The following is a 24,418-nucleotide window of genomic DNA, read 5'->3' on the forward strand; positions in this document are numbered from 1 at the left end:
AGTAGATGAAGGTCATCCAACTAAGGAAATAGTATGATCTGATACCTAAATGTCTTTCCGACAGGAGTTGTATTCGTGATCAACGGTGGAATCTATGCACTTACGGCACCGATCTTCGGTTGGATGGTGGACAAATTCCTGAGCCCCAAGGTGTGCTCTACTATGGGTTGCTTCTTGGTTGTGGCGGGATTCCTTATGGTTGGACCAGCATCGTTTTTACCGATAGAGACGTAAGTAGTGTGAATGTATGTTTTGAAAATAGCGATTCACTAGATTCATTTATTATACAGCACTCTCGACGTGGTGATCATTGGGCTAGTACTTCACGGCCTTGGCATAGCTGCGGTTCTAGTATCAGGATTCACGGATGCGCTTAGAACATCAATGTGAGTATTGTTTTCTTCTTTTGGCATTATGGTCCAATTGGGACAGAACATCTCAGCTTCTTATGAGTATATCCCGAGTTATTAACTGGGAGATTTCTTTGTCAGTTGACCATTTTTGCATTCGTACATCGTATGCACATACCATATCTTATCTTTAATTTGTCAGTTCATCGAAGTTTACTTTTTGGCTTAACAACATTCTTTTCAGTGATATAAGCGAAACAAGTATGAACCAAAGTTCAATTAATTACGTAAAAAGTTAGCTGCTGAGAAATCTCTTCAAGGTCTTCCCAGTAGAGTTGGGTCTTCTGTTGAACCAATGTGATAAAGAAGAGGTGATGAGAGAGTCGTTGTGTGCTTGTATTAGTAAAGTGTAAAATCGAAACATTGAGGGGAAGATGGATGACGTCAAACGGGTTCAATCAAATGCTGTAAGTGAGTACAAAGCACTCAATATTGTGAAGCTAGTCAAGTTATCAGTCTGCTGGTAGAAATCTGCAGCCAACACTTAAAAGTACAATTTGTATAAGTAGATTGCAGCTGTAGGAGTCATATTTTTCAGCAATACATTCGCGGCTCAATTTACTTTGCCCTATCATAATGAGTCTCAGCACTATGTTCGTAGACGTATCATCTCATGCGAAATTGCGGTAGAATTCATGCACATCCATTTCTTTCTAATACTTTACGGCGCAGTATTTTACGGGCTAGTATTTCATAGGAACCTTCTACGGTTCTATCTCCTGTAGATTTCATCCTAAAATAAAACAAAAGTTAGAACTAAATTACATATATCACCTATAGTACCATCTTCCTGTGCTGATTTTTTTCATGTTTTAGTTTGAGTAGCAACACACAAAACAACCTTGGTAACGAGAGGGTGGCTAGCAACAAAGATTTAGAAACTTGCGATAACAAACTGTATGACGACACACACAGTCTCGATTCAATGGGTTGCTGAGTGAAAACGCTAGCGGTGCACTAATACATACAAACATACAAAATCCAAAATCATCTCCTCACCTGTTTTATATCACATTGCTGTTAAACGCATTCCTATAACGCGTATTTTTACTACGCGCACTCCTATAAGACAAACAAGCGCGTTATAGGAGACCCAGTGCTTAAGGGATTTCATCAATTTGGGGGTTTTGTTGAATATCTCGTATACCTTATAAGATAGAACAGTACTGTCTTCAGCGAAGGAGTTGAGCATCATCTCTCAGTTAAGAACTTGGCCGGTAATTGCACTATAAGAACCTTGAGAATACAAACTTCGTATCATATGATATCTATCATGAATTTTACTATAGTACAATCGAGGATAATACGCGATTGGCGTATTAACTTCGATGGAGCTTACCACCATGAATGTTTGTTTTCATTCCGGAACATATGGACGAGTCAGTTTTGATGAAGTTGGCGAATAAAATATTACCTTGCCCAAGTGAGCGGAAGATGAAAGGATGAAAAAACAATATTCAATATTTTGCATGGATGTGTTTTTATAGATCCGGTGAAGTGATTATGTTGGTGGAAAACTATAGAGAAAGGTAGGGGGATAATCAGGGCAGTTTGGCCACAATATGCGTCGTATTGAAGTGCTTCTTATTACAAAGTTCCAAGCCAAAGTGCTCTGCACCCTACCGATTTTTTTTTAAGATTCTCTAAAATTTCAACGAATCTGTACTGGAATTCCTTTGGAAGATCCCACAAGAACAATTCAGACAATTCCTTCAAGGAACTCTCCGATAATTACTCAGTAAATTCTTCCAGCAATTTATTTAGGTAAATAATCTTAAATAACTCCTATATTTCCAAAACAATATTTCTCGGCAAATCAGCCGAAAAATGTCCAACAAAAATCCTCGGAAAATTCATGCATCTTCAAGCAGTTGCTCCTGGAAATTATCGGGGTATTTTTTTCAGGAACTCCTATGGTTCTTCTACTGATTGTTTTCTGGATGATTCCTTAAAGACTTTCAGGAATTCCTCCAGAACTTTTATGGGAATTCCTACAGGTACTCTTTTGGTAACTCCTACAGAATTTCTTCTGGGATCTCCTTCAGGAATTATACCGGGCATTTTTTTTTGGTAGTTCCTCGGTAATTTCCTCAGAAAATGCTTCGGAAATGTCTTCAGAAATGTATCCAGTAATTTTCTCCACAAAATCTTCCAAGCATTCGCACAGGAATTCACCGCGGAAGTTTCCTAAAATTTTCCTCCTAGTTTCCAGAATTTTTCTAAGCATTCCAACACGATTCTTCTGGAAATTCGTTCAGAAGTTATTATATACAGGAATTTTTCAGTTGATTTCTCCATGAATGAGAATGGAACTGGAAAAATCTCATCAGAATTTGGAATTTTTACGCGATTTACATCGGATTTCCGTTTTGAATCTCCATCGAAATTTCCTTTGGAATTTTCTTTATAATAACAATGGAATTTCCTTTAAAATTTCGTTATGAACTTCGTTTGGAATTGGATTTTTCTTCTGAATATCCTTAGAAGATTTTTTTTTAGAATTTACTTCCGAAATTCTTTGAGAGTTTGACCGTGTCGCTTGCTCCTGCGGGGGCGGATGATGCGGTCAGGATCAATCGTGTTGCGCGTCGCTCGCGTAGCACGATAGAACACGGATCGCGTTAATGGTGTTTGATCTGCCCATTCTGCTGTGCTGCTGCTCATGCAAATTCCTTCGGAATTTCTTCGAATTACCTTTGAAAATTCGTTCCCAATTTTATTTGGGATTTCCTTAAGAATTTCTCCCGCAAATTCCTTCAAAATTTGCTTGGGTATTTACTTCGGAATTTCCTTTGGAATTTCTTCGGAATTTCCTTTAGAATTTTCATTGAAATTTCCATCCTCGGAAATTCCTTTAAAAATTCAATTGAAACTTCACTCGGAATTTCCTTTGAAATTTACATTGGAATTTCTTTTCCTTCAGATATTCGTTCGGAATTCATTTTTGAATTCCTATAAATTTTCTTTAGACTGTCCATTAAAATTCCCTTTGCAATTTCCTTAGGATTTTTTTTCGGAATTTCCTTTTAATTTTTTTCGGAATTTTCTATGGAATTGCTTTCGGAATTTTGTTAAGTGTTTCTTTGGAATTTCTTCTGGAATTTTGTTGAATTCCATTGGAAGTTCCATTGAATTTGACATAGGAATTTCCTTTATAATTTTCCTACAGAATTTACTTCGAAATACCCTTCGAGTTTCTTTGGAATTAATTTTAGAATTTCCATTGTAATTTCCTTAACAATTTCCATTGAAATTTCCTTAGGAACTTTCTTCGGATTTTTTTCCTAATTTTCTCCTGGAATTCCCGAATTTATTCGGATTTTTCTATAGAATTTCTATTTAAGTTTATTTTGAAATTTCCATTGAATTTTTCGTTACAATTTCATTTGAAATTTCCTTAGGAATTTTCTTCGCAGTTTTTTTCATTTTTTTCCTAATTTCCTTTGGAATTCATTTTGGATTTTTTCTTTTTTTAAATATTCGTTGAAATTTCCTAAGCAATTGTCTTTGGAGTTTGCTTGATGTGTTTTCCTAATTTCCTTCGAAATTTCTTTTGGATATTACTTCTTAATTTCCTTTGAAACTTGCTTCTGGAATTTTCTCTGAAAATTCCTAAGGAATTTTCTTCAAAATTAACATAGAAATTCCTTTGAATTTTTTTCGGAATTTTGTACGGAAATTCGTTTGGAATTTATGCGAAATTTTCTTTGGAATTTATCTTTTTTTCTGAATTTCATCTGAGGATTTCCTTTGGAATTTTCTTTGGGATTTCCTTTGGAATTTATTTCGAAATTTGCATTGGTATTAACTTCAGAATTTCTTTTGGAATTTGATTTCAAATTTTCTTTCAAAATTTCCTGCGGAATTTCTATTAGAATTTGTTTGGATTCTTCGGAATTTTCTTTGAACTATCTTTCGGAAGTTCCTCCATAGAGTCCATTCAGAAAGCTCCTGAAGGAAGTTCCTCCAAGAAGATCCTTCGAATTCAGGAATTTTTCTGGAATTCTTTCAGAATTTATTCGGGAAATCCATTCATTTCATTCCGCTTGAAGTTCCTCAAAAAAATTGTCTGGATGTTCAGGAAAATCCTTAAGATTTTCTCCATGGGTTCTTCCGTAAATTGTTTCATGAATTACTCTACGAATTCCTTTGAATTTGTCTTCAGGAATCCCTCTACCATTCTTCAATGAATTTCTACAGGAATTATGCCGGAAATTCCTCCTGTTTTTACTGATTTATTTATGTATTCTTGGTTTTAACGTCCTCACTGGGACAGAGCCTGCTTCTCGGCTTGGTGTTCTTATGAGCACCATTTGCATTTTTGCATTCGTATATCATGTGGCAGGGAAGTCTCTATGCCCAGGAAAGTTAAGGAAATTTCCATTACTAAAAGATCCTGGACCGATCGGGAATCGAACCCAGACACCTTCAGCATGGCTTTGCTGGGCTCTAACCACTTGGCTAAGGAAGGTCCTTTTTTTTACTTATCTCGTTTATTTGGTAGGCTCGTGCGCCGTAGGGCATTACAAAGCCGAAATCTTTTCTTTTTTTTTTTTTCATTATTTACATTTCAAAATTTGTATTTATTTTAAAAATAATGTTAGTTTGGGGAAATTTTCAGGGTATTGAATACATTTGTATAGAAATTCCTCCTAGAATACCTCATAAATTCCTCCAAAAATGCGCTATGCATTACTCCGTAAATACTTCTCAAGGATTACCACAGGGATTTTCCCAGGAATTCCTCCAACAACTTCTCCTAGAATTTCGCAGAAAATTTTTTCAAACGTTTTTTTTTTAATTTCTATAGAAGGAAACTCCTGGATGAAACCCTAGAGCATTTTCTGGAAAATCTTCCTACAAACTTTCCGAGGAAAGTTCCTTCGAGAAACTCCAAAAGAAATTCCGAAGGGAATTCCAAAGAGAAATCCAAAAGAAATTCCACATAAAATCCCGAAGAAAATCATAGAAGTTCCAAAGGAGTTTCTTATTCCGAAGGAAATTGCCAAGAAAATTCTGAAGGAAATTCCTATGGAAGATCCCAAGGAAATTCCGATGAAAATGTTGAAGGATGCTCCAAAGAAAATTCCGATCAATGGAAATGCCGAAGGAAATTCCAAAGTAAATTACGAAAAAAAATCCAAAGGAAACTCCGATGGAAGTTCAGAGAGGAAATTTTAAAGAAAATTCTGAAGGAAATTTAAAGGGAAGTTCCGAAGAAAAATCCAAAAGGCAAAAGAAATTACGAAAGAAAATTCAGAAGAAAATCCCGAAAAAAATTCCGAAAATTCCGAAGGAAATTCCGGAAGAAATCCCAAAGGAATTTTTAAAGACATGACCAAATAAAATTCCTAAATAAAAAATCCACTGGGAGTTCTGTATTTCAAAAGAAATCCCAAAGAAAAATCCGCGAAAAATTCCAAACACAAAAAAAAAAAATCCGAAAGAAATTCCAAAGGAAAATCCGAAAGAAATGCCGAAGAAAATTCCGAATTCAAATAGAAATTTCAAAGGAAATTCAAAAGAGAATTCCAAACGAATGTCTAAAACAATCTCCGAAAGAAATTTCATGGGAAATTACAAAGAAAATCACAATTCCGAAGTAACATACCGAAAGAACTTCTCGAATGAACTTCTTGTTCTGATGTGCCTCCATCCAGATGTTAAGCAAACATAGCATAAACCGAGCTCACCTTTGCATCTGGTTATTTGTACAAGATGCTTTTGCCCATGAGCGTCGACGTTATTTTACTGTGATTGGACGATTTATTCTCTGCCCACAAATTGATCGGTGACATGTAGTGTTATCAATTTTGTTATATAATATATATATATATATATACAGATTTGCAGAATGCGTCCAATCTCATCTATATACATATTTGTCATCTAACAATATTTTCATAGTTAAAGTGAGCGTGTTAAGATAAAACAGTATACCTATGAACTTTCGTTTTAATCCACAGCGCCAAAGGTCTCCCGGACAGTATTGAAACGTACGGGCTCGTGTCCGGCCTGTGGACGTCAACCTTCGCCTTCGGAGCTTTCGTCGGGCCCTCTGTCAGTGGTCTCCTCTTCGATGCCATCGGTTTCCGCGGTTCAACCCTATTCATCGTCGGACTGGAGCTGATCGTAGGCACCATCCTGCTGTTCTTCATCATGTGCGACAAGACTCCATCGCAGTACAAGGAAATCTCGTCGGTGGAGTCGCTCATCAAAAGCCAGGACAGCCAATCACACGACAGTATCCTGGGAAGCCGTAGCAGCAGCCTGGATATCAGCTTCCGAGGGTACGTGGGTATACACTGTAGGGTGATATTGGAACACTTTGTTCGATGCAAACAGTGATCCGGCTTTCGCAAGCCTTATCATTGTAACCTGTCAGCTACTATCAAGCTGTATTGTTTACGGTGAACCGTCAGTTCTGTTCGCTTTCTCAATAACGTCGAACGAATGCCTCGGGATTTAGGACAAGTTCAGCTCAGGGCCAGGAATTGATATGTTATTGTTTTCTCTCCGCTATGCTTTGTATTTCAGACGAGGAAGTCAGCATTCGCTTGCCATAGAATCGTGGCGCCCCTCGGCCAACAGCCTGATCCTGAGCAACAGCTACAACAGCAAGCAAGGCCACTGGGCTCGATCAGTTACGGAGTAAGCAATGAAATCCCATTTCTCCATTGTCTACAAACACTGATACTTATTGCTTTCAGGTTGGAATCTAGTAATGTGGCACAATATGGACCGCAGTATGGCAGTTTTGATGCACGACCGGCCTATCAGGATACGATGTCTTAAGCAGGGATAACCACGAGTTCATCTCCTGCCCAACGGATTGGTCAATTTAGTGATCAATTTTTGGATAAACCTGCCATTCTTGTTCCCTTAACTAGGATGTAAATATATTTAATGCTACACTACTCATCGGATTTAATCCATCCGCCCTTTCCCACTGCGCAGCGGCAGCTTAATCAAATCGCATGCGATGATATAGCAGCTGAACCGAAAGATTAAACGTTTAACCATAAGACTTGTTCTAGCTTTGTACTTTATAATGCAGCAATACGTCAGGCGCAGAGAAAGATAGGAACGCGGTTACCAAAGAAACACTTGCCATTCACGTGACTGGCCAAGCGACATAATCAGTAGCCGAAAAAATGCGGCAGCAAATTTAGCGAACACAGTTCAATTTCCCGATTACTTTTCAGTATAGCAACTTAGCTAGGACATTTGTTCACGTCAATTTTTCCGTTGTCGTTTCGCATAATTTGCCTACCCCTCCCGTGTATGTCTTTTACGCAGAACAGTACTTAGTAATTTGTAGCATCAGAAATGTAGGAGAAAAAAACACGGAATCAAATCTCTATTTCACGCAAAGCACTTGCCATGACAGGAGGTTCGCGAGCTTGCGGTGCGAGATGAACCAGAAACAGAAAATACGAAAAAAAATATCAAGAACCTTTATTAATGTGATGATAGCATTTACTCTCTACGGAGCAAACAAAAGAGCGTGGAAGCGATAAGCTCAGAGCTGTAGACATGAAGATGATTTACCAACAAGAAGCACAATAAATGTAGGCTATTTATAATGAAACCGAAGCCACTGTATAGTGTTTGACTCTGTGGATCCGATTATCCCCAACAAGCCCATCGGCAGTTCTTTTCAGTTTTTGTACTCCTTTGATAGTCATTTTTCACTTCTTGGTTCTATCTGTCCACAACATTGCGCGAGATGTTCAACAATTGCTACGAGGAAGTGGTTCTGTCCTTCTACGTGCCTACTAGAGATAGTCTTCTAACACACGACCTTATCAATCAGCTGATGCCTGTGGAAGGTTCGCCAAGTGCAGAATTGATTGCTGAAGGGACAATGTCTCAACGCTGCTTATCACTTTTGTGTCATAAGCACCATTCCAAAGAACATAAACTGTTCATTGCATCAATTATGTTTTGGTTAACAACCGGCTTAGCAATAATTTTGGATTTGATTTGGATTGAACTATACAAATTTCAAATCATATCAATAATTTTCCGTGATAAGCCCTCTTCAAAAATAATTTTATGTGAAGTACCATGTATATTATATTTTCAATATGGAGGACATAAATTACAAAACTTACTATTGTATGCCCAAAGTTTCATCCATTTTGAGCTGGAAATGCTTTATTGCAAAAACACATAAATGGCAAAGGGGTGTCATAAAAAGGCAAAATTACTCTAAACTACCATTCTCATTCCCATCATTTTTTATAAGCTCAAGCCAATAGTGAACGTTTCGCGACAAGCAACGAGGTATGGAAAGCGCCATCTGGCAGACGCCTTCCACAAAAAGCGCATCGTCTTGAGGTTAATCTACGATTTGTTGCCGGGCTTATTTGTCTTGAGATGTCATGCTCGATTTGAATCGTAGTTGAGCGCAAGGCGGCGGCGTCGAGGATGATAAGCTTTTCTAAAAATAGTCGTCTAGATTTACTGCATCCAAGACGTTTCCAGATGGGGAACGGAAAGTTATAGTAATTGGGCTATTATGATTGCACTATGTAATACTAGATGATTCAAATTCAAACTGGTCTGTTGTGGTAGGTACCAGTTAAGTGTCGAGTAACATCTGACCAAGAATTTCTTTAGCTATACAAAAACAACTATGCAAAGCATTCTAATTTTAACTCGAAAAATTGAACTTCATTCATTAGATTGTCATTGCAATCCGTCTGGAACTGGGTTATCTACAAGTTAGACGCTATTTAAAGTTTTGAACGGAAACACTATTCAATGAAGCGATTAGTCATGTTACCGCTGGAGGACGTATTGCAAGTCATTTATAGCTAGCTATATTTGAAATAGATAAGGTTTATTTTTCAGTGGACCACTCCAATGGTCAAAACATACTCTAATTGCCACAGATGAGCAGCATTCTGGCATCTAATTATAACTCGCTTCTTTTTTTCAAAATGGGAAAACTTTATATGATGTATATGTCCATTAGAGTGGTTCAAAAAACGTTTTTACTCCACACCGCTCATTCTTCTTCTTTCTGGCGTTACGTCCCCACTGGAACAGAGCCTGCTTCTCAGCTTAGTGTTCTCATGAGCACTTCCACAGTTATTCACTGAGAGCTTACTATGCCAATGACCATTTTTGCATGTGTATATCGTGTGGCAGGTACGAAGATACTCTATGCCCTGGGAAGTCGAGAAAATTTCCAACCCGAAAAGATCCTCGACCGGTGGGATTCGAACCCACGACCCTCAGCTTGGTCATGCTGGATAGCTGCGCGTTTACCGCTACGGCTATCTGGGCCCCAACACAATAACTAATTACTGAGGCGTCCGAATTGAAAACGGTCCTCCACAAAGTTGATGAATGTATCTCACAGTATCAACGTTGCTCTAAACCCCAAGAGCACATGGGCAAACACTATGACCGATTGCATGAATTGTTTACTTTTCCCATACTATTGTGCAGTCTCAGTTTTCATTCGAATGAGTTCAAATTTTGGGAGGACACTCAGAATTTGATCTAAAATCTAATGAGCGGTGTGGAGCAAAAACGATTTTTTGAACCACTCTAATGTCCATTATAATGTGATGGATGTGCACTTCAAAATTCAAAGTTTGGCTTCGTTTTATAATCACCTTAACACGAAAGAGCATGTTACTGCAACTATTTTAGCAATTTTTCCCGCTCAAATAACGGCTATATCATATTTCAACTTAAATTTAAAAATTAAGTTGACGAATCAACTTTGACACTTTTGATCATATTTGACGTTCGTTTAGTCGACAGAAACACCATAAGGGTTTTAATTTTGTTTTAACACTGGGATTGTTCCTATGTGAAATTTCGGAAGGGACACGGAAAACAATATACAAAATTTGAGTTTAAGTCAAGAAGTGTGACAAAATCTATAAAAAAAAAATAAAAAATCTTTTTTGAACTTAAACAAACAGAACACATTGAAAAATTGAGTAAACATGTGTTTTTGGGTTAAACATAAGCGTTTGGGACTATTGACGCCTTGATGTTGGAAGATGTTAAAACGAAACATAGAGTGGTCGTATTGCAATAATCGTTTTATCGTTCATAAGGCAAAATGTATGAATTTCGATAGTCCAGTTTGCTGCGTGTATGATCTTGCCCAAAAAGCCAATGGTAATCGAGCGTGTAGCTCGTTGTTTTTTAAGCAAATGAATGGATCAAAAAAGAACACGGTGTGCCAGAAACCGTTATTAACACAAAATAATGTTCCAGAATATGGGACCTACCATTCAAAAGATATAGCATTCAAGCATCTTCTCCGAGAATTTGAAAATATTTTAACGAGGGAATCGAAACCTATCGTGATTTGAAGGTTTTGAGCTATTTTGCAAGGAATAACTACATGCTTTACAATAATCCCCAACGGTGCATCACTATTAATTTGTATACTATATCTTTCGATATCTTTCCAAATTCTTGGACATTTTTTTTGTGTTATTGACGGTTTCTGGCACACCATGAAAAATTATCACTACTAGAAGATAGCGGATTGGGGGACATGGTGTAATGGTTAGAACAAACGCCACTCACGCCGAAAACCTGGGATTGAATGCCATCCCCGAGTTAAGCCATTGGTCGTGACATGAACTAACCCAGAGCTAAAAATTTCGTTAAGGAATGCAAAGATTCGGAACGCAAAGATGGCGACCTCAACGGCCGACTTGTGTCCCTACTCACGTTTTCAAAGGCACTAAGCTGGAGAAAAAGTTGGCAAACGTTCCTGATCTTCTTATTTTAAACTATCTGCTAGTGCACAAAGCCAAAACAAAAAGTGCACCATTTGTTGTATGCTTTCTTCGTGAGATTTGTGCCTTTCAAATTTTAGTAGAAGTTAGAAGTTTGTTTTACCTTCATAAAGATAGAAAAAAATATAGAGGAGGATCTTATATTCATCGTAATATTAATAAATAACGTATAAATCAGTTCGTATGCTCAGTAAAATCAAGCAACACACTTGGTTACAAATGGCTTTAGGGCGAGGTCTTAAATTAAGCGAGACTAATATTTATTGTTTGCTGTCAAATTGCATCCTATATGTTTTTTCACACGTAAAAAAATGTTTTGCAAAAATTGTGACATTGTGCACCTCTTGAGTGTTTGAAATTTTAGAATACGTTGTTGAAGCAAGCGTATGAATATCCAAACAATTCAAATTCCAAACATAAAAACTGACATCACTTCCAATCAGTGAGAGTTACGCATCCCACTCATAATCAATGTTGGCTCTGTGCATTCGCGTTCCGGTGTTGTTTTTCGAGCACAAATTGATGGATATACAGTATGGCCCATAAAAAAATGTGAAAATCGTCATATCATGTTCTATGGTAGTTTCTATATGAAAAATGAAAACGAAACTAAAATAATATTTATTATTTGTATTGTTTTATCTGTTTAGACCCAGTTTTTCACTTTGGACATGATTTTTATCTGTTCATCTCACCTTACTAGAGAAGAATTGGAAGAATACCATCAAATTTTATCATGCAGTCATCGAGATCAATATCTTTATGATGAAAGCTTTTAAAACATCAACTACGATGTGAGATTTTTCAAAGGCCTCGTCTTGAACATACGCGCATGTCAAATTATGGAATGGATTTATACCTGGAGTGCTACATTAACATATTTTAGAAAAAAAAGGGGCTCATCTGAAGAGCAGTGGTTAAGCCTTCATGTAAGTGTGATAAGCGGCTCTGTTTTGGTCAAAACCTATGAGCTAGTATTGATCTAAATTGTCTCTAACTAGAGGAAAAAACTTATTCCTCAGCAAAAGCTTATAGACCTCTGTATTTATTTTTTTTTAAACTTTAACATAAAATGAAGGCACATCAAACATATAAGACGCAAATGCTCCAAAATCTATGACCTCGGAAAAATATAGTATTGTGACTGCACATTTCATGATCAAACAATTTCACATTTTTTTATGGGCCATACTGTAAGTGATTTATTGCTCCCAGGAACACGCAGCGAGAAAACACAAAGTGTTTGAAGTTTTGCATCAGATTTTTGTAACGCTGCGTTGAGTAGAAATACAAATAAAAGTGAGTTTCACAACGAGCACAAAAAAGCCAACAAACAACAACACGGTGGGTAAAGAAGCAGTGGTTCGGTAATTAGGAGTTTTTTACAACACAAATTACAGCAAAAAAAAAATGCGTTTGCGTTCAAAAACTGATAAATTATGAAAAACACATTATGGAATGCTTTCAGTTAAGAAACCGTTCCTCTACGATAAGATTACTAACTTACAATAATATTTTTTGTGATCACTCTCCAAAACACTGTGAGAAGTTTGGGAGGGGGGGCTGGTCCAGTGGCGTAGCTAGAGTTTTGGGGGCCCGGTGCGAGGGTAGATTTGGGGGCCCCTCGTAATGAGGTTTGCAAAACATGTCTTTTATTAGCAAGGTCACACGTACCTTCAGTATTAGTTAAGAAAAATCGTGAAAAATCAAAAAAATAATTTCGGCCAAGAAATAGTATTTGTTGTTAGGTCTTGTGGAACCTAAAAAAATATATCTTCTTATTCTTCTTCTTGGCATTGACGTCCTCACTGGGACAGAGCCTGCTTCTCAGCTTAGTGTTCTTATGAGCACAGTTTCGCATACATATATCGTGTGGCGAGCAAGTACTTTTATGCCCAGGGAAGTCGGGGAAATTTCCATTACGAAAAGATCCTGGACCGACCGGGAATCAAGCCCAGACACCTTCAGCATGGCTTTGCTTTCTCGACTCAGGAAGACCCCATAACAATATATACACACTTAAATTCAAAAATCTACTCCGGTAAACGGATTCTCCGAGAATCCAACAGCTAATATCTCAGTAATTTTTTTTACCGAGATCTCGGTAGCGATTGCCAAAATCTCGATAAAAAAAAACAGATTGCAGAAATATCAGTAAACTAATAACCGAGATTCGGTATTGAAAAGTACCGAATTCTAAGCTGCTGGATTCTCGGCTATTCGTATTTCTGAGGTTGACGGAATAATTAAAGTGTATATAAAGCGATTTCTTCAGAAGCTTATATATTTCTATTTAGAAAGATCTTAATGATATTCTTGGATACCTTCCTGTATGTTGTACGGTATTTAATAGTATGCTTACGGTTATTCCTATTTGGTTTCTTTGAAAACTCGTGATAAATTGGAACAATTCATAGGTAAATACCTGGTGCAATCACTGGACAAATGGCTATTGCGCAAAACACTGGAAAATTCTTGGTTGTGTTTTTTTGTGCAGATCCAGGAATCAAAATAATATGCTTGATTTTTTATATCTTTTTATGACGAACTCCCAGCAAAATTCATAGAGGTACTCTAAGAGAAAATTTTAGAATATACCTTGGGGGCCGTTTATTAATTACGTAAGGGGTTATGGGGGGAGGGGGTTGGTTTGAGATTTCTTACGCGCCAAACTATTTATATTTAAGGCGGGGGTAAAAAATCCCGAAAATTGACCCCTTGTGAAACCAAAACATGGACAGATTCTTCTGAAGTAAAACTCTGGAACTTCTGGAACTGCTGGAACTCTACCGAAATTCTCTAAATTCTAGGATTAAAAAAAAACTCCTTGTAAAAGAAGTCTTCGAAGACATTTTGCAGGAATAGGGTAAATGTGCCAATAGTGGAGGTACTAAGCACGATTCAACTTCATTACCTCCTCTGAATTCAAGAAGAGCAATTAAAGTCCATATCATTGTTGTAACGGGACGTTCCGACCATCTATTAAATGAGAAAATTGATTTCATCGCAGTAACCAACGGCATGTCGATGTGTCGATTCTGTGATTAATTCAATGGACTCAGTACAACTGGCAATACCGCAACTATATGAACACCCACAACTAATGGATCACTTACCCTATTTGAAAGAATTCTTGACAAAAAACTGGCAGATGTTACTGGGTAAATTTCTGATTTTATCACTTGGAGAACTTCTCGTGCAGGGTATCCGCATATTATCCGTACTAAATTTGAAAACATGCCTCTATGCAACCGAAATAGATACATTGATCATTCCTACATGGTTTAATATTTTGTTCTCAAGCAACAAATTTGACCCATTTTTGATGTCAAATAATTGTAAAATCCATCCCAATCGTGTTGGACTGTCTTAACGAACGCCGTTTTTCGAGCTTTATGATGGAAAAGAAATGCCCTTCGAACTCAATGGAATTGAATTGAATAATTTTCTGTTTCCAGTCTATCTTAAAGCCAAAATTTTGTAGATAATTTCATACATAAATAGAATATTTGAATTCATCTTATAGAAATTCTACCTAATATGGCTAGCGCCCCTCAGAAAAAAACCTCTCCAATAAATTTCAATTGGATTATCTTAGTAAGAAGCATTAATTTTTAAAATATCAATCATTATATCTTTCGCTTTTCCATACATGTATTAAAAACCATACATCGACATAGGTTTTTTATTGTTTTATATGAGTGATAATCTATCACATATTCTGTTGTTTTGTAATTTACGGCCACTCTGTAGTAATAAACAAACTCAAGAAAAAATGAAGGACAAATCCAAAAAGATAAAAAAAAAAAAAAAACTGTGAAATTCTCACAAACTTCTAAAATAAATGCCAGAAAAAAGTCCTCAGATAAACCTCAAAGGGGATATTTGAAAAGGTATAATTCGTGGAAGAATCCCAGGAGTCATTGCATTGGTAAAGGAATACTTGGGAAAACGTCAGACTTGACCAAGGGTACGCCAAGAAATCCCTTCAGTGGTTTTCAGGGGCAAATGTTTAGAACGATTCCTGTATGCAATCTTCAAGGATCCTTAAAAAAAATCAGGGTAATCAATTTCGGAATCTCTGTGGCATTTTTTTAAAACCCCTTCATGAATAGCCGTCCATATCGGAATGCCAAATCGATTATAACTAGCTATCTTATAGTGGTTTTACACCCGAAGCAATTATTTCAGAAATTATTTGAAAAATTCCAGGTAGCATTGCTCATAATGTTCTTTACATGAAAGCACTGGAAAAAGATCCCTGAATTTACTATGTTGGTAATGTTTAATGTTGCTAATGTTTATTCTGAAGAAATCCAAATAACATTTCTGCAAAATTCCTGAAAGAATTTCTAAACGAATTCTTGAAAGAACCTTCCCATTTTTCAACGAAACCATGGAGGAATCTCAAAATAGGTTTAACAAAAAAAGTAGTAAAATTCATGGCATAATTTCATTTAAATGAACAGGAGAATTTTTTTAAGAAATATCCTGAATTATTACAAGAACAAGGAAAATAACTTACTAAACAAATATTTGAGGAGGCCCCGTGAAAAGTTGGGGCCCGTAGCGATGATCCCCCGGGGCCCCTCTGCTGACTCTAAATCTAGCCCTAAAGTAATAAAAATAAGGGATAATCAAGGGGCCCCTGTACATAGCTGATCCAAATCTCCTCCAAAACCTAAGCCTATTATACAAGTTTTTAGTTTGGGATCATACAAATAGTCAATTTCCTATAAGCTAGGTCGAACTTTCAATACTATGAGAAATCCGCACTGTAATTTTGGGGCCCCTATGAGCTCGGGGCCTGGTGCGGACCACACCTATCGCACCCCCCTAGTTACGCTATTGGGTGGGGGGAGCAAAAAGTGAAGGAGGAAGTGAGGTGCCATATTAGAGGCGATTTTGGTACTCAAGCAAATATGTCCTTAAGGTTGCCATCTTCTTTCACTGCGTACAGCCAGCGTATTCGTGGGCTTCCACAAAGGAGATAAGTTCCACCAGGTTCAAATATTTTTGCTGAATATTATTTTTGGAATTCATTGTTTCGGAATAAGTGATCAGCCTAATCTACTGTATTTTTATTCTTATTTGCCACATTCCATTTTCTTGTTTTAAAACTTTTATAACTTAAAAGTGAAAATGTTTTGACACTAGATTGCTCGTCAAAATTGTATCCAATGTGTTGAGGGTTCATTGTGTGGTATTTACTTCCTTCCAACTGATATAGTTTCTCTGGAAATATTGATTATTGCACTCTGGATGAGCTTTTGCACCAACTTATGCTATGCTCTTTGGGTTTGCCTACGATTTTAAACTTATTGAAATCGATCGTATACCAGTGAAACAGCCTTCTTGTCTCTGCAGAGGGAGACAACAAAGATAGGCCTTGAAATTGATTCTACTTAAATGAAGTACATGCTTGCAGATAGAGATAGTGGTAGGCCAAGTGTTGATAGTACTCAAGTCGTGTATGATGGGGAATGTGATTTTCAAGATGTTGACTTTGTATACGAAAAGTGAAAACAGATGTGGGGTAGTTTTTGGTCTGCTGAATCTGTTGCATGCTCCTTTGTGGGCGAGCGACGAAATCCGGATCAATTGTGGTTGGTTCGCGTAGTAACCGCACTATCGATCATCCGTGTAAATGCTTCTGTATTCATTTCAAATTATATCTTTATCGTTGACCAAAACGAATCCTTTCCCATATCCAAAATCCCAGTGCTTTCTTGTGGAAGTGCAGAGGACTCCTCGGCTTCTATAAAGCAAGTTATACGTCACCATTTCCCTTCCATCCCCAAATTGACCTGCATTCGGACGCAGCCGGCGCCAGTATTGTTTGTTATAATAATGGGGGCACCAGTACCTGAGCAGAACAAAATAACTACTGAATACCAAATTGAGGTATTCCATACCTGATAATTTCCAATACTTACAACCTGAATGAGGTATGAATGAGCCCTGCATAAGAGGTAAAATACCCCAAATAATACCTTCTGCATGTTCTATAAATACCAGCTGAATAATAGCTGATAATTGAATCAGGTATTGTAATACCTAAATAATACATGATGGATTTTCATATAAAAGTGAAATTTTAAATAGTAGTTCAATACCTCCAGCAGTCCTCAATAGCTACCGAATACCAAAATGAAGTATTTTTAATTGTTTTAAACATATTTTTCCAAATACCATTATAATATCAAAATGAGGTATTGACAACTGAACAAAACCTAATTATGGTATGATACCAAAATATGGTATGCCTTAGTTATTGCGAGTTATTCTTTCCTCCTCGGGTACTTACACATTGAAAATGCTACTGATCCTGAGTAGCGTCTGCTGGTTCCTTGTGTAAGTACAGCTGTCCTTGCAATAACGGAGTAGCAACTCCGGACGGTCAATCATGCTCATGCTCAAAAGTGAAAACAGATGTTTACTATATCAACAAAAAAACAAAAAATAAAAACTAGAAAATCAATTTCAAAGCGTCAACTATTAAAATATAATCCTCACTTATTCAGTATATTATATTTCCGTCACACTATCAATCATACCTGTATGAACGAATCGAATGCGCCTTAAAAGTATGCCGACCAAGAAGTCTTGATTTGGATGTTCCACCATCATAACTTGCACGCAACCTCAAGCTTTGCTCGCATTCAATAAAACCTGTTGAAGCTATTCTATGAATGAAGCGGGATTTCCCACTCCGTGTTCGCACTCTCCCACTGAACTGGCGCTTGCGCTCTCACAAATGCATGCAATTGCATCCAGAAGTGCACGCGTTCACTGTGTCATCACATGTTACCGGCCGGCCGATTGTCTAGTGCGGGTACCCGGCATTTAGTCATCCTCAGAGAGCGATTGCAATCGAACGTGTTAGAACGGGAAGCATTTCTGTTCATTCATATAGATAGGGAATTTCACAATTTGTTTTTAAAAAGTCTAGTCAAAATGCGTGATTTAAGCTGTGATATTACATTTCCTTACAATTGGAATCGTGAGTTTTACTGCGGAGAACGGGTACACATTTCGGTTGAGCTACGGTGTGCCAAAGTGATTGTGGTAAAAGGTACGATATGCTCTTTGGTTGTCCTTTATGAGTTAACGTTATGAAATTGGTGTTTTTGTAGGTGTAGAACTGAGTGTCAGTTGCCGAAATACTGACTGCGACTCGGATGATCAGTATAAACGGTATATCAATGATCCTGATGAAGAAAATGACTGCGAGGAAGTCAGAAAAAGTGTAACTGACTTCAAAACAGACATCGACCTTCTAGGAAACTACGGTATTGGTAGAGTATAAAAATTTTGCTTCGCAAACCTAAAACGATTTTCATTTCAGCAGATCAGCCAGTCCGATTCAAAACAGGAACGCACATATTCAATTTGAATTGCTGGCTTCCGGAAAGGATCAGCGATCATCAGAACTGTGAGGAGCATGAACAACTCTGCCTAAATGTAAGCGTAAGAGTTAGAAAAACTGCCAAAAATGAACAAGATTTTTCCTACGATGTGAATCACACTAAAGAAAAGCGACAAACCAGTTTTACATGGCCAGGATATTACGGTAGCATTGGGAACTATTCCAATGTAGCGATAGATATTAGCTCATTCCACGTGTCGAATGTCGAAAAAGCAAATAATCGTTACAGCCGTGAGGAAGACTTCGATGATAGTATTTTCGAAAATTGGTTGGGGTGCATTCCGATGCAGGGAGAACTTTCGGACGGGGAGTGTTCCGAAGCAGATGACTGTTGATGTGAAAATATGAAAGGTGCCAATCTAATTGAATGTATTCTTGGAATAGTCAGCTAAAGATAGCTATTGCTAACTTTATGTTAAATGGTGCTATATTAAAACTATACGAAAACATAAACATTAGCATTGTCCAACGTTAACCAATAGCTGACTAAAATGTATGTACTGCTTATTTATATGATAAATTAGAGTTTCTAGAAAATTTGTGACAATGTACTGTGATATTCGAATGAGGATGATACAAAGAATCTCTCTTTAGGATGACTAGTCAAATAAACTAACTGAGTAATATACTGAATAATTCCTATTGGACCATCCGAAACGAAAAGATTTGATTGAGATGAAGATAAATCGAAGCCACGCCTAAAAATTTCAAGATCACGAATTTAGAGGAGCGGTTCGAGCTAAAACTTGATCCATTGCTCACACAATGGTAACCAATCGATCAATTTCAGTCCTACTTGGGAACTATTTTTGCTGATAGCACATATGATCAGTATCTTCCAATTATGTATCCAAATTATTGATCATTAAATCAGGGATTATTTTTTTTTTAATTGAGGGTTTCTTACACTTATCAGTCAAAGTAACAATCATGATTCGCTGAACATCAGAAGAGTCTGTTTATCATCTTCTGCAACAACTCTGATTAGATCGGGGCGATAACAGTTCATGACCCATCTATACAAACTTCATACCTTCATACCTGTTTATAACGCGTGTAAAATAAAACACCTACCTCCAATGGTAAATAAGCGAGAAAAATGAGTTTTATCATCGCTCGCCCTCTTTGGGGTTCCTGTTGGCTGCTGTAATTTATCAAACTTGTTACAACTTGCGAAACATTGCTGATCATGGACCGATACAGGTGTAATGTAATGTTTAGCGTTTTCAGACCCGAACTAAAAAGGCCAGCTCTGATATCTTCCTTTACAGCTGACTTATAAGTTCCTATATTCGTATTATATACGATGACATTTTTATAAATTATGAATTTTGCATAGATTTCAGAAATGTCCGATCATACACAAAAAGACTGGTTTATCTTGCATGTTATGTCGAATGTAACACCAGTATTGTAAGCATTTGAAATTTCTCGCGAAGTTCGTTCCGCTTCCATGGTTAGCAGTCAGTTGATTTTTCTACCCTAATCTGCTACCATCACTTCTCACACATAGCACGAACGGTAGAATGCACAACAAGGATGAAAAAAATCGCCTCTAGCGACAAAACACACAGTATTTGAATGGTTTAAGATGGCCGTCGTTCTTGCAGCAGCATGATTTCAACAGCTCACTACGCGCGCGTAGTACGGATATACAGTGGCCCAATTTCATATTCGTACAGGATACTGTTTTCACATCAAGTTAGTAAAAAACTATTAAATAATGTATTGAGTTTAAAATACTTTATCCACATTGAAGGCAATAGTTGTCATCTATTATTTGCCAATCACATGATGTTTCCATTTACATTCTTCTTTGGATTAATGGAAAAGTATTGAATGTATGTCTAAAATTCACCCAATTCCATATTCGTACACCTACCAAAATTCAAACGTACAACGTTCAAAACTAAATTTAAACGCTCTATTTGATTGCTGAAGTGCTTTATTATGATGTTCAGATGTAGTAAAGTACATTTATACAATTTATCAGCGGACATATATGAAATTTAGGTAAAATTATGAGTAATGCAAGTTTTCCAATGATTTTTGCTAAAAAATCCAATAATTCGAACTATAACATTAATTTTGGTCACTGGCTCCAATCTTTTAATTATATTCGTGAGCTCTGATAGAAACTTCGTTGAAATATATACAGTTTACAGAAATCATGAACAGTTTTAATCCCTTTTTGAGTTCAGAAAATTGTTGTGCCATAACTTCAAAACTCTTCTAAAATGATATTTTTAATCAATGTGAACCAAATTTTTATTTTAAGCAACAGGTAAAGGTTCATTTTGAACGTGTATGTAAAAATATTTTAAACTACGGACTTCGTTTTACAATAAAGTACCCTAAACTCAGTCGTACATACCTCCACATAATTGATGATATCGCCATATTCAATTATCTTTTAATTAATATTCGCCCTCTTTGGGGTTCCTGTTGGCTGCTGTAATTAATCAAACTTGTTACAACTTGTGAAACATTGCTGATCATGGACCGATACAGGTGTAATGTAATGGCTAGCGTTTTCAGACCCGAACTAAAAAGGCCAGCTCTGATATCTTCCTTTACAGCTGACTTATAAGTTCCTAAGTTCCTATATTCGTATTATATACGATGACATTTTCATAAATCATGAATTTTGCATAGATTTCAGAAATGTCCGATCATAAACAAAAAGACTGGTTTATCTTGCATGTTGCATGTTATGTCCAATATTGTAAGCATTTGAAATTTCTCGCAAAGTTCGTTCCGCTTCCATAATTAGCAGTCAGTTGATTTTTCTACCCTAATCTGCTACCATCACTTCTCACACACAGCACGAACGGTAGAATGCACAGCACATTGATAAAAACAAAGCAACAATGTGAAATCAATGTCGTATGACACAATGACATTTTCATAAATTATAAATTTTACATAAATTTCAGAGATGCCCGCTCACATACAGCAAGAGTTATTATTCTTGCTTGTTGTGTAAAATGTGACAGTCACACAGTGGAGCAGCTTTCATTACGACACTAAAAATTAAAATATATAAAACCGTACCGTTTTCTGGAGACGCCAACGTTGACAGCTGCATTCAATTGACATTTTTTTTTCGTACGTTCGTTCGATCACTCGTCTTATGACTGCGGAAGGCAAAGACTTTCGAATGTCAACTGAAACGTGTCGACAACTGTGATTGCTAACAACACTGGACTCTCCACTTTAAGTCTCTACTATGAGGATCATTTCTACGTCTCTCATCTCGTCTCCTCCAATTCTACGAATAAAGGTACCGTAAAACGGGGTATCTTTGATAATGCGGGTAACTTTGATAATGCGAAACTCTCAACATACTAAACGAAATAACAAAGTTCCTGTTAATCTGTTAAGCAAAACGAATGCAAAAGTAAAGAGTATTAGCACAGACAATCAGACGTAACACTGACGAAATTTCCATCGACCACTCATTTAACAATCATTTCAAATTCGCTATGTTACAAATCTCACACCCAGAGGCGCGCGCATCGTTTTTCTTCGCGTTTGACGTTTCTCACTACCGCCATCTGCCGGTCTTGTTGCACGAAACACCTTTTCGTGCAACATGCTCACCAGATGATGATGGTGTAAACTGGGCGATGGATTTTGAAGAAATTTGTTCTAAGTGTTACGTCTGTTTGTCTGTGGTATTAGTATGACACTTCATGTTAAAGCTATTTCCGTTGGAATCAAGTACATTTTAGGATTTATTTAAATTTTAATTTCGTCACTTATACTTGATAGCCTAGTTATAGTAGACCTCGAATTCGGTCTCAAAACTACTATTTTTACAAACTGGGACCATTTTTGTAATCTAAGTCAGATATTACCATATAGCGTTAAACGCCTAAAGATATGCAACGCCCTACAAATGTTCTGTAATTCATTCAATTTTGTTCGAGTGATGCTTCATTATCAAAGTTACCCCAAAACAGAAAACCGACTTTCGATTATATGAAAAATTATACATCCATTAAGAATAAATCTTTTGGAAATCTATCAGCTGGAATCGATAGTTAGGATACCAGTACCTGTTTTAAAAATATGAATTGAAATTCTTTGAAACAGCATGCATAAATATTCAAGTTTTCTTCGAAAAAACTATCAAAGTTACCCCGTTTTACGGTATCAAGAAGTAAGTGAGATTAAATTGTCTCTCCTAAGGGCGCAAAAATGAAGCACTTCTAATTGTGCTGAGATGAAAAAGTTGAATCACCTTGCTGCTTGGCAAAATACAGGATTGATTAAGAGAAATAGGCCTATAATCTAAAACACGCTTGATTTCCGTCCAACATAGCGAAAGTGCTTTTAATACAAATTTAAGTTTCTCTGCTTTCATCACGTTCTCTATATATCTGCCGTCTTTTTGGTCCAACAGTTTATGAGCTCACGTTCCGTAAGAGGAATAAAAGTGTGTTTACCGAGAGTGAGTGTTCCGAAGAGCATTTTTCAGTATTGCTTAAGGAATCTTTTCAGGAATTGTTGCGAAGAATCTTCGAAAATTACTTCTAAAGATAGTTCTCGCTATTTTTTCATGAATTTCTTCAATGATTTCTCAAAATGCTGAAAAAAATTACTTCAGAATTTTCAACACTGATTTCTCTGGGAATGTTCTTATAATTAATAAATTTTGAAACATTTCTAGCTTGGACGACGAATATTTGTAATTTCTCAGAAGCCTTCCTGGTGACAATCGTCAACGAGAAGGTACAGAAAGGAAACGTTTCCGAGAATTTAATCAGTTTATTGGAACAGGATTAAAATCTTCCTGCGAATGGCAATACATTGTTTTAGTAGAGTAATAATTAAATGAATCAGAATTTGACTTACATTTAGTATTCCTTATTTTCTTCTTTTCGTCTGGTTTTCTTCGCAGAGTTTTCGCGCGATCCTTTCATCTGTAATGTACATTGTTCAGATGAAGATCTCTCCCAAGTACATACATCTTGTTATTACAAACTAACCTGTATACGTGAAGTTAATCCTGAATGCGTTACCCTCGATAAAGGTTATCTAAATAATGATAAAGATTGGTTTGCTACTAAGAACGTTATGTATGTATGTTTATTCATGTGTGACGATAACCTAAGGACTGTTCATTTTATAAAGTGGACACTTTGGACATGCAATATCTTTTTAATTTATCAATGAAATCGAAATCGGTTTTCTGTACATCGTTCGACTAATATTGTACAATGCTGTGGTAATAAAAAAGTTACCAAAATAATATGATTTCACACTAATAAGGCACAACGTTTAGAACGGTCGATTTTTGGAGGTTATCAAAATCAAGGATTATTAAAAATCGGCAGGAAAATTCGACAATTTATATTTTTTATTTTCAAAAAATGGTTGTACTTAGAAAGCATCATCAATTAGAAGCTTGCTAAAAAATATCAAGTTATTTTTGGAGAAGCAATTTTGCAGATATCATAAAATCATTTTTTATCATTTTTTTTAAAGAAAAATATCTTAAATTTAAATGGAACTGATATGAGTAGAATTTTAAGGTTTAAAGTACGTCCAGACGGAAGTAATAATATAGTATTTATAATAAAAATAACTTACGCCTTCATAGAGTTGCTGATTTAGTTCCCACGTCATATTTTAAGCACAATAGAAAAACAAATAATTTATTTTCAGAAGACCACTCAAAGCACAATGACAATCATCAAGATTGGGAACACTGCTTGAATTAAATCAAATTTATTTTGCATGTATTATTTTCAGAATGTGTTATTCTGAGACTACCTATCAAAATATTTTGA

General features: G+C 36.5%; 2 protein-coding genes across 4 annotated transcripts in view; both read left to right on the plus strand.

Annotated features, from left to right (window-relative positions):
* LOC5564266 (MFS-type transporter SLC18B1) overlaps positions 1-8,006 on the plus strand; it is a 30,383-nt gene extending 22,377 nt beyond the window's left edge. The window contains exons 4-8 of one of the 2 annotated variants that reach the window (XM_021851107.1): positions 65-230; positions 291-386; positions 6,377-6,700; positions 6,948-7,061; positions 7,121-8,006. In XM_021851107.1, coding sequence (XP_021706799.1) covers positions 65-230; positions 291-386; positions 6,377-6,700; positions 6,948-7,061; positions 7,121-7,205 — 785 coding nt within the window. In that variant the 3' untranslated portion in view covers positions 7,206-8,006. The remainder of the gene's footprint in view (positions 1-64; positions 231-290; positions 387-6,376; positions 6,701-6,947; positions 7,062-7,120) is intronic. The other variant, XM_021851108.1, reaches the window with a different exon arrangement.
* A 10,021-nt stretch (positions 8,007-18,027) lies between these two features.
* On the plus strand, positions 18,028-20,217 carry LOC5564267. Of its 2 annotated transcripts, none has more exons than XM_021853606.1 (3): positions 18,028-18,266; positions 18,328-18,483; positions 18,540-20,217. In XM_021853606.1, the coding sequence occupies exons 1-3, from the start codon at positions 18,149-18,151 to the stop codon at positions 18,953-18,955; spliced, it is 690 nt and encodes a 229-aa protein (XP_021709298.1). In that variant the 5' UTR covers positions 18,028-18,148; the 3' UTR covers positions 18,956-20,217. The 2 variants fall into 2 exon arrangements, with proteins under 2 accessions (XP_021709298.1, XP_001648613.2); XM_001648563.2 differs by having other exon boundaries at positions 18,029-18,266; positions 18,543-20,213.
* The last annotated feature ends 4,201 nt before the right edge of the window (positions 20,218-24,418 follow it).

This window comes from Aedes aegypti, chromosome 3 (genome assembly GCF_002204515.2).
Source record: "Aedes aegypti strain LVP_AGWG chromosome 3, AaegL5.0 Primary Assembly, whole genome shotgun sequence".
Taxonomy (NCBI): Eukaryota; Metazoa; Arthropoda; class Insecta; order Diptera; family Culicidae; genus Aedes; species Aedes aegypti.